The sequence below is a fragment of the Grampus griseus genome, assembly GCF_964374135.1.
Source record: "Grampus griseus genome assembly, chromosome: 2".
In the NCBI taxonomy this organism is placed as follows: Eukaryota; Metazoa; Chordata; class Mammalia; order Artiodactyla; family Delphinidae; genus Grampus; species Grampus griseus.
This window is the reverse complement of record NC_139018.1, coordinates 76,755,792-76,769,703: the sequence shown is the minus strand read 5'-3', so window position 1 is coordinate 76,769,703 and position 13,912 is coordinate 76,755,792. Positions and strand designations below refer to the sequence as shown.

The 13,912-nt window shown below is 39.4% G+C and overlaps 1 protein-coding gene and 1 pseudogene across 4 annotated transcripts in view; both read right to left on the bottom strand.

Moving 5' to 3' along the window:
• Window positions 1-13,912, bottom strand: part of SLC12A6 (solute carrier family 12 member 6) — an 85,382-nt gene that overhangs the window by 31,426 nt on the left and 40,044 nt on the right. For all 3 annotated transcript variants that reach the window (XM_082647185.1, XM_082647187.1, XM_082647186.1), the window contains exon 2: window positions 9,684-9,728. In XM_082647185.1, the coding sequence (XP_082503311.1) occupies window positions 9,684-9,728 (45 nt within the window). The remainder of the gene's footprint in view (window positions 1-9,683; window positions 9,729-13,912) is intronic.
• On the bottom strand, window positions 2,738-3,568 carry LOC309818647 (retinitis pigmentosa 9 protein-like; annotated as a pseudogene). The gene has a single exon. The product of its transcript is annotated as a retinitis pigmentosa 9 protein-like (transcript).

Genomic DNA, 13,912 nt, shown 5'->3' with positions numbered 1-13,912 from the left:
TAAATCTAGCAGAGAATTGAGGTCACAGGGCAAACCGCTGACCCCAAAATTAGAGAGATGGGCAGATACAGAGTCAAAACTTACCGGACCAGAAACCTCTGTGGGAACCAATGCCAGGGTAGGATACTTTGCTGCCTGTCAGAAAAAAAGCTCTGGTTTTAAAATTCTCATGTGAGGGCTTCCCTGGTAGCGCAGTGGTTAAGAATCCGCCTGCTAATGCAGGGGACACGGGTTCGAGCCCTGGTCCGGGAAGATCCCACATGCCGCGGAGCAACTAAGCCCGTGCACCACAACTACTGAACCTGTGCTCTACAGCCCGCGAGCCACAACTACTGAAGCCCACATGCCACAACTACTGAAGCCCGCGCGCCTAGACCCCGTGCTCCGCAACAAGAGAAGCCACCGCAATGAGAAGCCCGTGCACCGCAACGAAGAGCAGCCCCCGCTCGCTGCAATTAGAGAAAGCCTTCACACAGCAACAAAGACCCAATGCAGCCAAAAATAAATAAAAATAAAACAAATTTATATTAAAAAAAATCTCATGTGATTTGGTTCAGATCATCCAAACAGTCACCGTTAAAAGGCCAAACTATCTTTTAACATAATCTAATCATGGGAGTAAAATCCCTTAAAGTAACAGTTCTACAGGTTTGGTAGGAAACCTTGGGGCTGTTTTATAATTTCGCCTACCACAACCATGATGGCAGGCTGATAAGATACCTTGGTAAAGGGAGGTCTGGTGGCTTCTTTTGACTTCCTTAATAGTAGAGAGTACTGAGTTTGAGGAAAGAGGTTTTAGGATGAAGGAATTTGATTGACAGCGTTATGGGCTCAGCACTCTGGGAATCAGAGCAGAGGAGGAGGAGTTTGGTTTGAGGTTCTTTTGGGTAAGCTGGGCAGAAAAACCACAGGTCAAGGGAGATAACAGGCTTAACTGATGGACCACAGAATGTAGGCCAGAAATAGAAGACAGAGAAACCTGGAGTGAGGGAAAAGGGACAGGAGTTAACTTGCAGGGGCTACAGTGGATGGAGAGATTCTCATTAAAGCAGAAAGTGGAGAAAGGCTTTAGTAAGAGGTTAAACATTTAGATCAGTGGTTCTTCAAATCTGGTCCCCAAACTGACAGCATCAGCATCATTTGGGAACTTGTTAGAAAGGCAAATTCCACAGTCCATTCCAGAATTAGTACAATAAATCAGAAATTCTGAAACTAGGAGTAGGGCACGGGAATCTGTTTTAACAAGCACTCTAAGTCATTTTAATGCACCATAAGCTCAAGAATCATTGATATTATTCTTCCATATTGTAATAGAATAGGTTTATCATGAATGGGACTCCAGCAGGAGAAACAAAATGCCTGGAAGGAGAATTTTCTGCTGCATGCTGAGCTAGAAATGCCAAGGATAAGTGTAAGGCATTGCTTGAATTAAATGGCCTTAGGGTTTTCAGGAAGAACAAGTCCTGGGCCATTCCAGCCAATTGTGTTATTGAGATAAACTTTCCAAGGCCAAGACTAGGAGCTGTTACTGAGGAGAACTGGGAAGGAGTCAGCCTGGCCCGCATCGGTTATTCTTTAAAGAGGGGGGAATCCAACACCTAGGAAAAAAGGCAGGAAGTGGGGACAGTGAGTTCCTGGGACCCTGAGTGATGAAAACAGCAAGAGACCCTGGTGGAGAGGGAAGACGCTTGCTCATGAGCAAAATCTGGCTCCACTGTGGCTCAGCAAGAACAGACGCCCTCTCCTAGATGCAGGCACAATCCCAACCTGCTGAGCTGCCTCAGCTGCAGCAGTCAAAGCCAGAAGTTCTCGTGCAGGCTGTGCTTAGCCAACAGGAGGAGGATAGATTTGGGGATGTGGGTAGCTGACCCAGTACAGTAATTCCTGTACCCTTATAAGTTTTCTGAATCAATTTATTCTGGGAATAATAATAATCATGGGACAATGGCAATAAGCGCTAAGGAAGTTATAGACATGATTGTTCATTGTTATTATAGGGTAGCGCTTCCCCCTAAAAAACTCCACCAAACATGACAGGGATTTATGAACTCAAGACTCCTGTGTGCAGCAAAGATCAACATGCTTTACACTGCTGATATAAAAAATGAAAAAAAAAAATGCAGACAAATGTGTATGGTATGCTAGTATTTGTGTTAAAAAAGAGAAAAAACATTTGCTTGTGATACACAAAACGTTTCTGTATGACTTCACAAGAAACTGGTAAAATGGATAGCCATTGGGAAAGGGAACTCAGTACCTGGGGAAGAGAAGAGGAAAGTTTTTCATGATTAAACCTTATATATCTTTTATAATTTTTTTTTTGACCGCACCTCGTGGCTTGTAGGATCTCAGTTCCCGACCAGGGATTGAACCTGGGCCACAGCGGTGAAAGCGCCGAGTCCTAACCACTGGACAGCCAAGGAATTCCCCTTATATACCTTTTAAATTTGGACCATGTAAGTATGTTATTATGATTCAAAAATAAATGAGTATTTTTTAAATAAATAAAATAATGAGCTTTTATCCTTAGCAACAGAGGAAAGTCAAGCCTGAAATCTAAGGGCATTAAGTAGCCCCACCATGGAGGGTAGAAGCTGTGGCAGCACCTGGAAGAGATTCCTCAGAGATTCCCTTAGTCTGGCCACCCTACCAGAGGCATTTCTAAGGAATCAGGACCCACAGTGATCTGCAGGGAGGAGAACAATGAGAAAAGCTTTCCAGCCCGAAATCAGCCGCTGTCCAGAGCTAGCACCTGGCAAGATACAACTCACTCTCCTGTGGCGGTCACATCTTTACTGGAAGGTAGGTGAGAATTCACACCTGTGACACCAAATCTCCTCCTCTCTTGGTATTTCTCTCTCCTATTCCTCGCTGATTCCACAGTCCTCTGATCTTTGGCCACAGTGTTTGATTTTTGGGAAGAGAGTGTTGAACAAGCCAAGCTCTTGTCATTCTGAGTCTGAACTCTCATTTGACTTAGACTTATGCTTTCGTTTTTTCTTCTTTTTCTTATGCTTTTTTTTCTTCTTTTTCTTGTGTTTCTCTTTACATTCTGAGGAACTGGAGCTGCTCCCATCTTCATCTGATGTTGAATCCTCCAGTAACTGTTTTAACTGTTGTATCCTTACATCCTTTTCATGTCTTTTATTCTCTTTTATGATGTCATACATGGGATCTTCATGTGCTACTCTGAACTGTTCTAACTTTTGGTTGCCTTTGATTTAAAAAAAGGGCATTCTTTGTCGCCTGTTTGGTGCCCATATCGTTTACAGCACCAACACTGCATGACTTTGACTTCTTTCCCCAGTGGCATCCAAAGTCCTTTGGTTGGTGCGTGGGCCACAAATTCCCTGGCATGTTCATTGCCTGGGACATCTGGTATACAGTCTTCTGGCTTAGTCTCATCTTCCTTGATAAGCCCAGGAGGAGGTTTTTCATAAAAGGACTCCAGGTGCTTGAGCTGCCGCCGCTTCTGCTCCCGGCGCCGCCTCAGCTCCTGCTCTGGAGGCTCCTGCGGCCGCCGCGTGCCCCCAGCCCCCGAGTCGTCGCACCCGGGCCAGGACGACATTGCGGCCCCGTGTGGGGCCGCGAAGACTTCATTTTTAAAATATCAGCAACTATTTGTTTTCCTTCGCTTTAAACAGTCTTTCATTCCTGAGTACCATGCTCATCTTCCTGCATCCTTCACTGATTTAGACATTTAATAGTGTTATATCCCAGACTCAACAGCACTTCATCCCTCTCGAGGGTTACAGGAGGAAAGGAGGCCCAGCTTCAGCATACTACTTCCCTGCTGTTCAGTAGCACTATAATATTGTTGTTATAAAAATCTGACTTTATAAACATCCTGCCCCATCCCACTGCCTGCTGGTCTAAGCCACCTCCTCACAGCTCTGGCTTCCCTTGCTGCAGCCCCTGAACCTCTATGTTTGGGGCTTCTCTAGTCTCAGGTTTCAGGTGCAACTACCCTAACTTTCAGACACTTTGGTTCTGGAGGTTTCTGGCCCAACTTCCACTTGCTTGCTTAATTTTGGGGGGTGTGGGGGGGGTGGAAGAATGTCCCTGGAGATTTTGCATGCATTTATGAAACCAGTAATCCCCTCCAGATTGTCTTACCCAGGGTCTACTTGTGGTGGTGTTTTGGAATGGGAGGGTCCAATAGAGCTCCTGCTCAATTAGGAAAGGTCAGGGTTTTCTAGGCAAGGAGCAAAGCTCTCAACAGAAAGGCATGGATCAACCAGGTATGAAATCAGCAGTGGTTATACTGAAGGGCATGGATCAGTTCTTGGTCTGAATGTCTTGGAAATCACGCTGCTTCCGATGTACAGCCTTCAGAAGTCTGGGTCACTACTATGACCCCAGGAAATCCCAAGTGGAATGGAAATTCTGGTTTCTGAATAGCAAATAACCCTTACTCTGCAAGAACTAAAAACCAAACCCATATCCTAGGGTTGTTTTAGAATTATGCAGAATCCTAAGATTCCTTTGGAGGATACCTACTGAGACTGGCCTCAGTAATGCTTTGAATTAAACAGCCCACCAGGTCACTATTGTGCTTCTTTTTTCTCATTTTACCAACCATATAATGCTGATATTATTGGGAAACTTACTGATGTTTCACTGTACAATTCAAATGAAACCTGATAGGAGTGCCATTGGCTCTATTGAACATTTCAGAGTTCCATTTGTTATGGCATATTTTTTTTGCAAGCTGAAAAAGGGTATGCCAAATGTCTTGCTCTTTATAAGAATTTTATTGTTGTGGTGCTATTATTTCTATAATGTTGCTTTTTTTCAATTACCACTTATGCTACAACTTGGGCTTAGCTAAGATAAACCTCAGATTCCTCCCTTAGACTCCTGAGCTTGTCTAATGGCCTTTGTTGGTCTGAGCTAGGCAGAACAAGAGCAGTAAGTGTACTTAATCTCCCTTGGCACAGGTTTGGGTCTGAACTATGTGACTAAGTGAACATGAAAGGTTGTCTCAAATGTTATAAATTATGTTTTTGATTTTTAGTTTGGATCAAAAGCCAAATAAGAGGGCTACCCTGGTGGTGCAGTGGTTAAGAAGCCACCCGCCAATGCAGGGGACACAGATTCAAGCCCTGGTCCAGGAAGATCTCACATGCCACGGAGCAGCTAAGCCCGTGCGCCACAACTGCTGAGCCTGTGCTCTAGAGCCCGTGACCCACAACTACTGAGCCCACACGCCACAACTACTGAAGCCCGCGTGCCTAGAGCCCGTGCTCTGCAACAAGAGAAGCCACCGCAATGAGAAGCCCGTGCACCGCAACAGAGTAGCCCCCGCTCGCTGCAACTAGAGAAAGCCCGCATGCAGCAACGAAGACCCAATGCAACCAAAAATAAATATATATATTTTTTTAAAAAGCCAAATAAGAGGCATGTTACAACTGGTTGCTGTATCTCTCAATTAAGTCTACTGCTTTCTCTTTTTCTTTGCAATTTATTTGTTGAAGAACCTATGTCATGTGTTCAGTAAAGTTTCTGATGGTCTCCATTTTAATGAGCATCCATGTGATGTTGTTTAACATGTTGCTCGGTTTTCTTCTATTTCCTATAAATTTGTAAATTGGGTCTAGAGGCTTAGCCACATTCGGTATTTTTATGGGGGAGGGAGGAAAACACCTTCAAAGTGGTATTTTGATCTTCCATCAGGAGGTACATGTCATCAGGTTGTCTTTCTTTTTGAGATGCTAGCAACTGTTGATGATTAATGCCTAGATTCATTAATTTATGAGGGGTTACAAAATGGTGATATTCTGTTATTCTTCCTTAATTTATTAGCTGAAATATTTTTATAAAGAGACATTCCCTCTAATTTACTATTTGGTTACCCACTGGTATAGTTAAAAACAAGATAAATACTTCATTCTTTCCTTTTAGACCGATTCTCAGAATAATAAATTGGTTTACTAGAATACTCCAATGGTGACCAGTTTTTTATGAACTCATGAATTTAAATACTGGATATGTTTCAAATCAAATCCTTTTTCTGCTTCTATTAAGATAATTATATGATGTTTTTCCTTCAATATGTTAATATACTAAATTATATAAATTGATTTTTTTTTAAATTGATTTTTAATGATAAACCAACCATGTATTTTTAGCAGAAACCCAACTGGTCACAGGAGTAATTTTTAAAAATACAGTTGACCCCTGAATAATGCTGGGGGTTAATCGAAGTATAACTTATAGTTGACTCTCCGTATCTGAGGTTCCTCCTCTACATCCGCAGGTTCAACCAACCAGGGACTGTGTAGTACTGTAGGATTTACTATTGAAAAAAATACAAGTATGGGCTTCCCTGGTGGCGCAGTGGTTGAGAGTCCGCCTGCCGATGCAGGGGACACGGGTTCGTGCCCAGGTCTGGGAAGATCCCACATGCCGCGGAGCGGCTAGGCCCGTGAGCCATGGCCGTTGAGCCTGCGCGTCGGAGCCTGTGCTCCGCAACGGGAGAGGCCACAACAGTGAGAGGCCCGCGTACCGCAAAAAAAAAAAAAAAAAAAAAGTATAAGAGGACCAGTGAAGTTCAAACCCACATTGTAAGGGTCAACTGTATATTGCTTGATTCAAATTGCAAATATTTCATTTAGGATATTTGTATCTGTGTTCGTAAGTAAAATTTGCCTATACTGTTCTCATACTGTCATTGTTAAGTTTTGGTATCAAGGTTATGCAAGTCTCAAACTGAGTTGGGGAGTGTTTGTTTTTCTGTTCCTTAAGAGAAGCTGTAGAAGAGTGAAATGGTTTTTCCTTGAATGTCTGGTAAAAACTGTAAAAATGCCAGGGCCCACTGTTCATTTGCTTGCTTGCTTTCTAAAATGTTTTAAATTGAAAATTATACACACATAAGCGTTCATAAATCATAAGCCTACAGCTTAATTCTTTATCATGACTGAGTTTCACCCTTCTATACATCTCCTCAGCCTGACCCTGAGTTTTGCAAGAGATCTGATGAGTCAGTGGGAACAGTAGATACATTAAAATAACTTCACTCTGCTGACAGGAAAAGAAAAGCATTTAGAAGGTTTAAAAGATCCTATTATAAACTCCCTTCAGCAGGCAAGGCAACTGAAGCAGTTTTTCAACTACTGGGCCAAATTATCCTAAATGAGGTTTTTACAGAATCTGGCAAGATTTTAATTCAAGCTACCACAGCTTTTTCTGAGGAACTATAAGATGATTAGAAAATATGACAAAAATTATCTTTCACTCTTTTGCAAACTCCATATTTTAAAAAATAAACCAGTAAGGGGAATTCCCTGGAGTTCCAGTGGTTAGGACTCCTCACGTTCATTGCTGAGGGCACAGGTTCAACCCCTGGTGGGGGAACTAAGATCCCACAAGCAGCATGGCGTGGCCAAAAATAAATTGATTAATTAAAATAAAAATAAACCAGTAAGGATTTTGAGGCTGTAGTTAAATGTACTTAGGATGGGAGACAGAGGATGACAGTTATTAACAGCATGAGAAAAAAGAAGAATATAATTTGACTTAATGAACCTAGGAAACAGACAGGGTAGCAGGATGAACTTACCTAAACTGGATAAATCCCCAGGTTTATTTAAAATTGAACGCAATTGTAGGTTGCCAAATGAGATTAATGTCTGGAGTAGTCTTTTTGTAAATACTAGGGTTTTTAGCTAATACTGACTGAGAGAATTCTTCACGATCACATACTATTTCTTTTTGCCTACAATTAGTTAATCTACTACCTTTTACTACAAGTGCTTAATTGGAAACAAAACCCAGCTTAGTAACACTGGAACAGTACCAACTCCCCTGACTGTCCATTTCATTAACTAAGTCCTTCCCTCCCTCCATTACACACGTGTTCCTGCTCAGACGATGAACCACTCTCCAAACATCTCTACCTATCAGGCATGTATCAGAGACAGAAGCAATTTAACAGTTTAGGGGGAAATCTACCAAAATCTTTCGATTAAATCTTAACCATTCCTGGTCCAAATATGAAATTTTTATACAGAGAAGACGAATTTTGAACAGTTTAAATAAACTATCCAATATAAAAATATAAAAAAGAGAATAGTGACAGCCTCAATGCCACAAAGCTAAGACCCTGGTGATCACAATTCTAGCTACATGTTCATGTCAAAGCATTTACTTAACAAATATTTATTGAGTGCCTAAGGTGTCAGTGTTCCAGCACATAAACTCACTCAAAGGAATGAGAATTAAGACCAGAAACTTAAGTCCTTAACATACAAAGAGCAAAAAAGGAATATCCCAGTTTCTTCAACTAATACTCTGAACCTATAATAAGCAAACAAGTCAAGTACTTTCTCTATTTTGGACTTTTTGATACCTTATATTTCCCACAGCTGCTTTGCATATATTCTAACCGTCAAAAGTTCAACAATGAATAAATCAAAATAAACTTCAAATCAAAAGACAGACACATAAAATAGCTGTTAATATATTTAAAAGTACTTAATTCACTCATAATTAAAGAGGTATAAATAAGAACTAGAGATGCCATTTCCACCTACTAGTTAAAGAAAAAATTTTAAGATTGATAATATCTACTTTTGATGATAGGACCTGCGTATGCTTCCACATTCTTCACTGGTGGGTATAAGTTGATATATCTTCTTGAAAATATATATACCTTTTGACCAGGGAATCCCACTGTTAGGAATTTATCCTAAAAATATACTGGCAATGAGAATGCAAGGATATATGCACAAGATGTTCATTGCAACATAATCTGTAACAGTAAAACACCTTGAAATAACTTAAATGCTCAAGAATAAAATTACAGTGTAGGAATAAATGAAATTCTATTCTACTACAAACAAAGACATGAGGCAAATCTTTATGTACTGATATGGGATGTCCAAGATAAAATATTAAGTGAAAAAAAAGGAAATCACAGAACAGTCTGTATAGTATAACTCCACTGATAGAAAAAGGAAGTAAGATAGTCATAGTATATAATATAAAAATGTGTAATAAAAAATTTCTATAAGAATTCACAAAAAAGTGTCAATAGCAAGTACCTTGGGGGAGTAGAAGTGAGGTCGTGGGGAGAAGACATACTTTAGAAGACCTTTCCTTTTTTTTATATGTACTTTTTGTATTGTCTGAATTCCTCACCAGAGTATGTTTTATTTTTATATTTAAAAAACTCATCAGTTCTGAGATGTGGAATTCTTGTCAAATTACAAGCTTAGTGCAATTTAAATAAATGATACCTAGAAGAAATCAATTCATTTCCATAACTTATTTCACAGATAAGGACTGGAACATCAATTTCTTTGGCTCGCTGAATGTTGTGCTGTTTATGAAGTACTTTCAAGAATGAAAACGAAGGTGATCATAAGATATTATAGAATATTATATCTTCTTTTCAAAATTATCTGGAAAAAAGAAGCTCTAACTCTTACAGACCTTTTTTTAAACCATAGACCATGTAAAATTACTTTTTAATGTAACTAAATTGAATCTTCACAATCAACTGCAGAAGTAGATTCCTAAAACTTACCAAGTTGGGAATAGAAACAGCAAGAAAAAAAGCTGAGGAGTGAAAAGTAGAAAATGGGTACAGAAAATAGAATTAAAGAAGGGAGTAATGTCTCTTAGTATAAGCAGGAAAAGGGTGACTTTAGAGAGAGTCAGTTCCCACAGGAATACTATACCTAACAGCTGGCTGTGTTCCCCTGTGATGGAGTTCTGACTCGGGTCTGAAAAACAAACAATTGAAAAGAAAAGAAAAATGAATGACCAAAACAAATAATTTCTTAAGAATCAGCAACAAAAGTCAACCAAGGAAATAAGCAAAAAAAAAAAAGTATGATGCTCAAGAAACATTAACATAAGGATATTAAAAATAGAACTATTATAAAAAATAATTCCACAACTTCCTCAAAAAATTAAACAACAGAATTACCATGTGACCCATGGTATACACCCAAAAGAATTGCTAACAGGGACTCAGATACTTGTACAACAATGTTTACAGCAGCATTATTCACAATAGTCAAAAGGTGGAAATAATCCAAGTGTCCTCCAAAGATGAATGGATAAACAAAATGTGGTACAGATGGTCTCTGACTTATGATGGTTTGACTTAAGATTTTTCGGTTTTATGATGGTGAAAAAGCAATATGCATTCAGCTGAAACCATACTTTGGATTGTGAATATATACACACACATATATGTGTATATATATATATATACACACACATATATATATATATATACACACACACATATATATATATATACACACACATATATATGTATACACATATATATACACATATATACTTTTTTTTTTTTGGCTGCGCCGCACAGCATGCGGTATCTCATTTCTCCAACCAGGGATCGAACCCTTGCACCCTGCAGTGGAAGCGCAGTCTTAATCACTGGACCACCAGGGAAGTCCCTGGATTTTGAATTTTGATCTTTTCCTAGGTTAGTGATTTGCAGTACAATACTCTCTTGTGATGCTGGGCAGCGCAGCGAGCCGCAGCTCCCAGTCAGCCACGCAATCAGGAGGATAAACAACCATTACAACCGTTCTGTACCCATACAACCATTCTGTTCTCTAATTTCAGTATTCAATAAGTTACATGAGATATTCAACACTTTGTTATAAAATAGTCTTTGTGTTAGATGATTTTGCTCAACTGTAGGCTAATATAAGTGTTCTGAGCATGTTTAAGGTAGGCTAGACTAAGCTATGAAGTTCAGTAGGTTACGTATAGTAAATGCACTTCGACTTAATATTTTCAATTTAGGAAGGGTTTATCAGGACGTAACCCTACTGTAAGTCGAAGAAGATCTATATATACATACAATGGGATATTATTCAGCCATAAAAAGGCATCAAGTTCGGATACGTGCTACAACATGCATAAACCTTGAAAATATCACACTACGGGAAATAAGCCAGAAGCAGAACAAATACTGTATGATTCCATTTATATGAAATATCTAGAAAAGGCAAATGGGCAAACTTATAGAGACAGAAAGTAGGTCAGAGGTTACCAGGGGCTGGGGAGTGTGGGGGGGAAATGGGGAGTGGGATGTTATTGCTTAATAAGTTGTAAAAAAATTTCTCAAATAGAACTGGAGGATATAAAATGGCGAGTCTCATCCATGTGCCCTCAGGAAGACAAAATTGAACTAAGAGGCTGATTTCCCATAAATGCCTGATTTATAGAAACAAAATTTTCTCAGATGATGGGGGTTGATCTGAGGTTGCCTCCTATCAAACTTGGTAAGTTTCGCCAGAAGCATGAACAAGAGATGGCCCAGGTTGGGTTAGTCTCACAAAGTGGGCTGAAATGAGCTTTGTTTGTGTGACTAGACTGATTCTGTCTGCTCAGGAAGTTTTCAAGGCTGGTCTCTGTTTGTTTTTTATTTTAACTGACTCAGACTGAACTCTCCCCTCTTTACATTCCCTGCCCATAAATACAACCTACCCCAAACTTTCACCGGACTCACCTGTAGCTTGCTACAGTTTGCTTGTCCCAAATTGCAATTCCTCTGCTATTCCTGAATAAATTCATCTTTTCCAGCTTGCCTCAGTTTACCTCTTTATTTAGGTCAACAGAGAACAGAGTTTCAGTTTGGGGTGATGAGAAATTTTGGAAATAGTGGTAATGGTTGTACAACATTGTGAATATAATTACTGTCACTGAATTGTGCACTAAAAAGTGGTTAAAATGGCAAATTTTGTGTTATATATATTTTATTACAATATAAAGTTAAACAAATAATCACATAAATTTGGCCAAGCAATATTAGTTCCATAAAGTAGAAGGATGATTCAGGGCCTATGACATGAATTACATTTTGTTTTTAATGACAAAGGAACATGTGGCCAGAGCAGTTGCAAGTCAAGACATAAGTAAAGCACTCATTACTACTAGCAGATATGTTATGATTTGACTTTCAGATAAAATGACTAAACTGGCTTTTATAAATATCTCTTTCTTCAGCAATCTATAATAAAATTAGTAACAATAAACCAAGTTCCTAATCTAAGAGATACTGACAGTCGCCATTTAACGACCAATCACTTGCTTATTTTAAAGGCTTGGAAACCATTAAGGGCTAAATATGGAAAAGACTCTGAGCTGCACTTTCCTCAAAGAGTAAATCTTGGTCTTCCCTGGTGGCGCAGTGGTTAAGAATCCACCTGCCAATGCAGGGGACACGGTTCAAGCCCTGGTCCGGGAAGATCCCACATGCCACGGAGCAGCTAAGTCCGTGCGCCACAACTACTGAGCCTGTGCTCTACAGCCCGTGAACCACAACTACTGAGCCCGTGTGCCACAACTACTGAAACCCACACGCCTAGAGCCCATGTTCCTCAACAAGAGGAACCACCGTAATGAGAAGCCCATGCAATGCAACGAAGAGTAGCCCTCACTCGCCGCAACTAGAGAAAGCCCGCGCGCAGCAACAAAGACCCAACGCAGCCAAAAATAAATGAATAAATAAATAAATTTTTTAAAAGAGTAGATCTCTTGAGATACTGAGGATTACATCTGGATTCCTTGAATGCGTTTAAGGAATAAAAATAATTTTAGACTGGGGGTCTATGAACAATAGAAAAAAAAATTTCATTCTCATTTTCACTAACCTCTAATTGAAGTTTAGTATTTTCTCCAAATATGATGTAGGCAACAAATTACATAAAAGTACCGGTGATTTTGTCAACAACAAATATCTGATATTTTCCTATCACATTATAGTTGTTGCATATATCTCATAATATCTTTTAGGTTCCACACTATTTTGAAATTATGGTAGTTATTAGAGGGGCTGCTAGCTTTAAGCAGGTTTAAAGACTGCCAAAGAGGTCCAAAATATAAAAAAGATTAAAAATTACTACTTGAGGGCTTCCCTGGTGGCGCAGTGGTTGAGAGTCCGCCTGCCGATGCAGGGGACACGGGTTCGTGCCCCGGTCCGGGAAGATCCCATATGCCGCGGAGTGGCTGGGCCCGTAAGCCATGGCCGCTGAGGCTGCGCGTCTGGAGCCTGTGCTCCGCAAAGGGAGAGGCCACAACAGTGAGAGGCCCGCGTACCACAAAAAAAATAAAAATAAAATAAAATAAAAAATTACTATTTGAAACAAAATTCAAATAACATTTTCCGTGGTATTTCTAAATATAAAATATATATAATTAAATCTAACACTTTAAGCATCCCAGACAGAAAGAACCAATCAGAATACTAAACAAATTCTGATTTCTGATGTATATAGTCTATATTATAGTGGAAGAAATAAGGTAAAAACCTGATTCCTATAACTAAAGTTTTAAATGCTATGTGAACATTTAATGATATATTTTTAGAAGATTTTCTTCATCTTAATTTGGTTTTAAAAAAGAGAAATTCCAAATTTTTAAAAGATATTTTTGCCAATATACTAGGAAAGTGAATTCTCAGTTTTTAATTTAAACTAGTTTTATTTCCTATCTAAATAAAGAATATAGGTTGTTCTTGTACGTAAGACAAAAGTAGGACTAACAGTTCTATAGCATGTTAATGTATTAGATCACTCTCTCTCTCTCTCTCTCTCTCCCCGTCCCCTCATGTAGGGGGAAAATTGGGCCCTATCATTATAGAGAAACAGGTACATAATAACATGAAAGGAAGAGCACAGAAAGAATCATATAATTTCAAAACCAGAAGAAACTTGGTCATCATCTAGATCTACCCCAGTGATTCCAAAGGCAAAGTTGCAGAAGAGTTATCAGCATCATCTATTCTCCCTAAAACTATACCCTTCTCAAGATTCTGATTCCCAGATACTGTCACTAATGGGAATGCCTTTATCTCTCAGGTGTGCTTTCAGAACAAAGTTGAGAACCTTGGATTTTAACATCTAAAGTTGAGAAGAATGCTTGG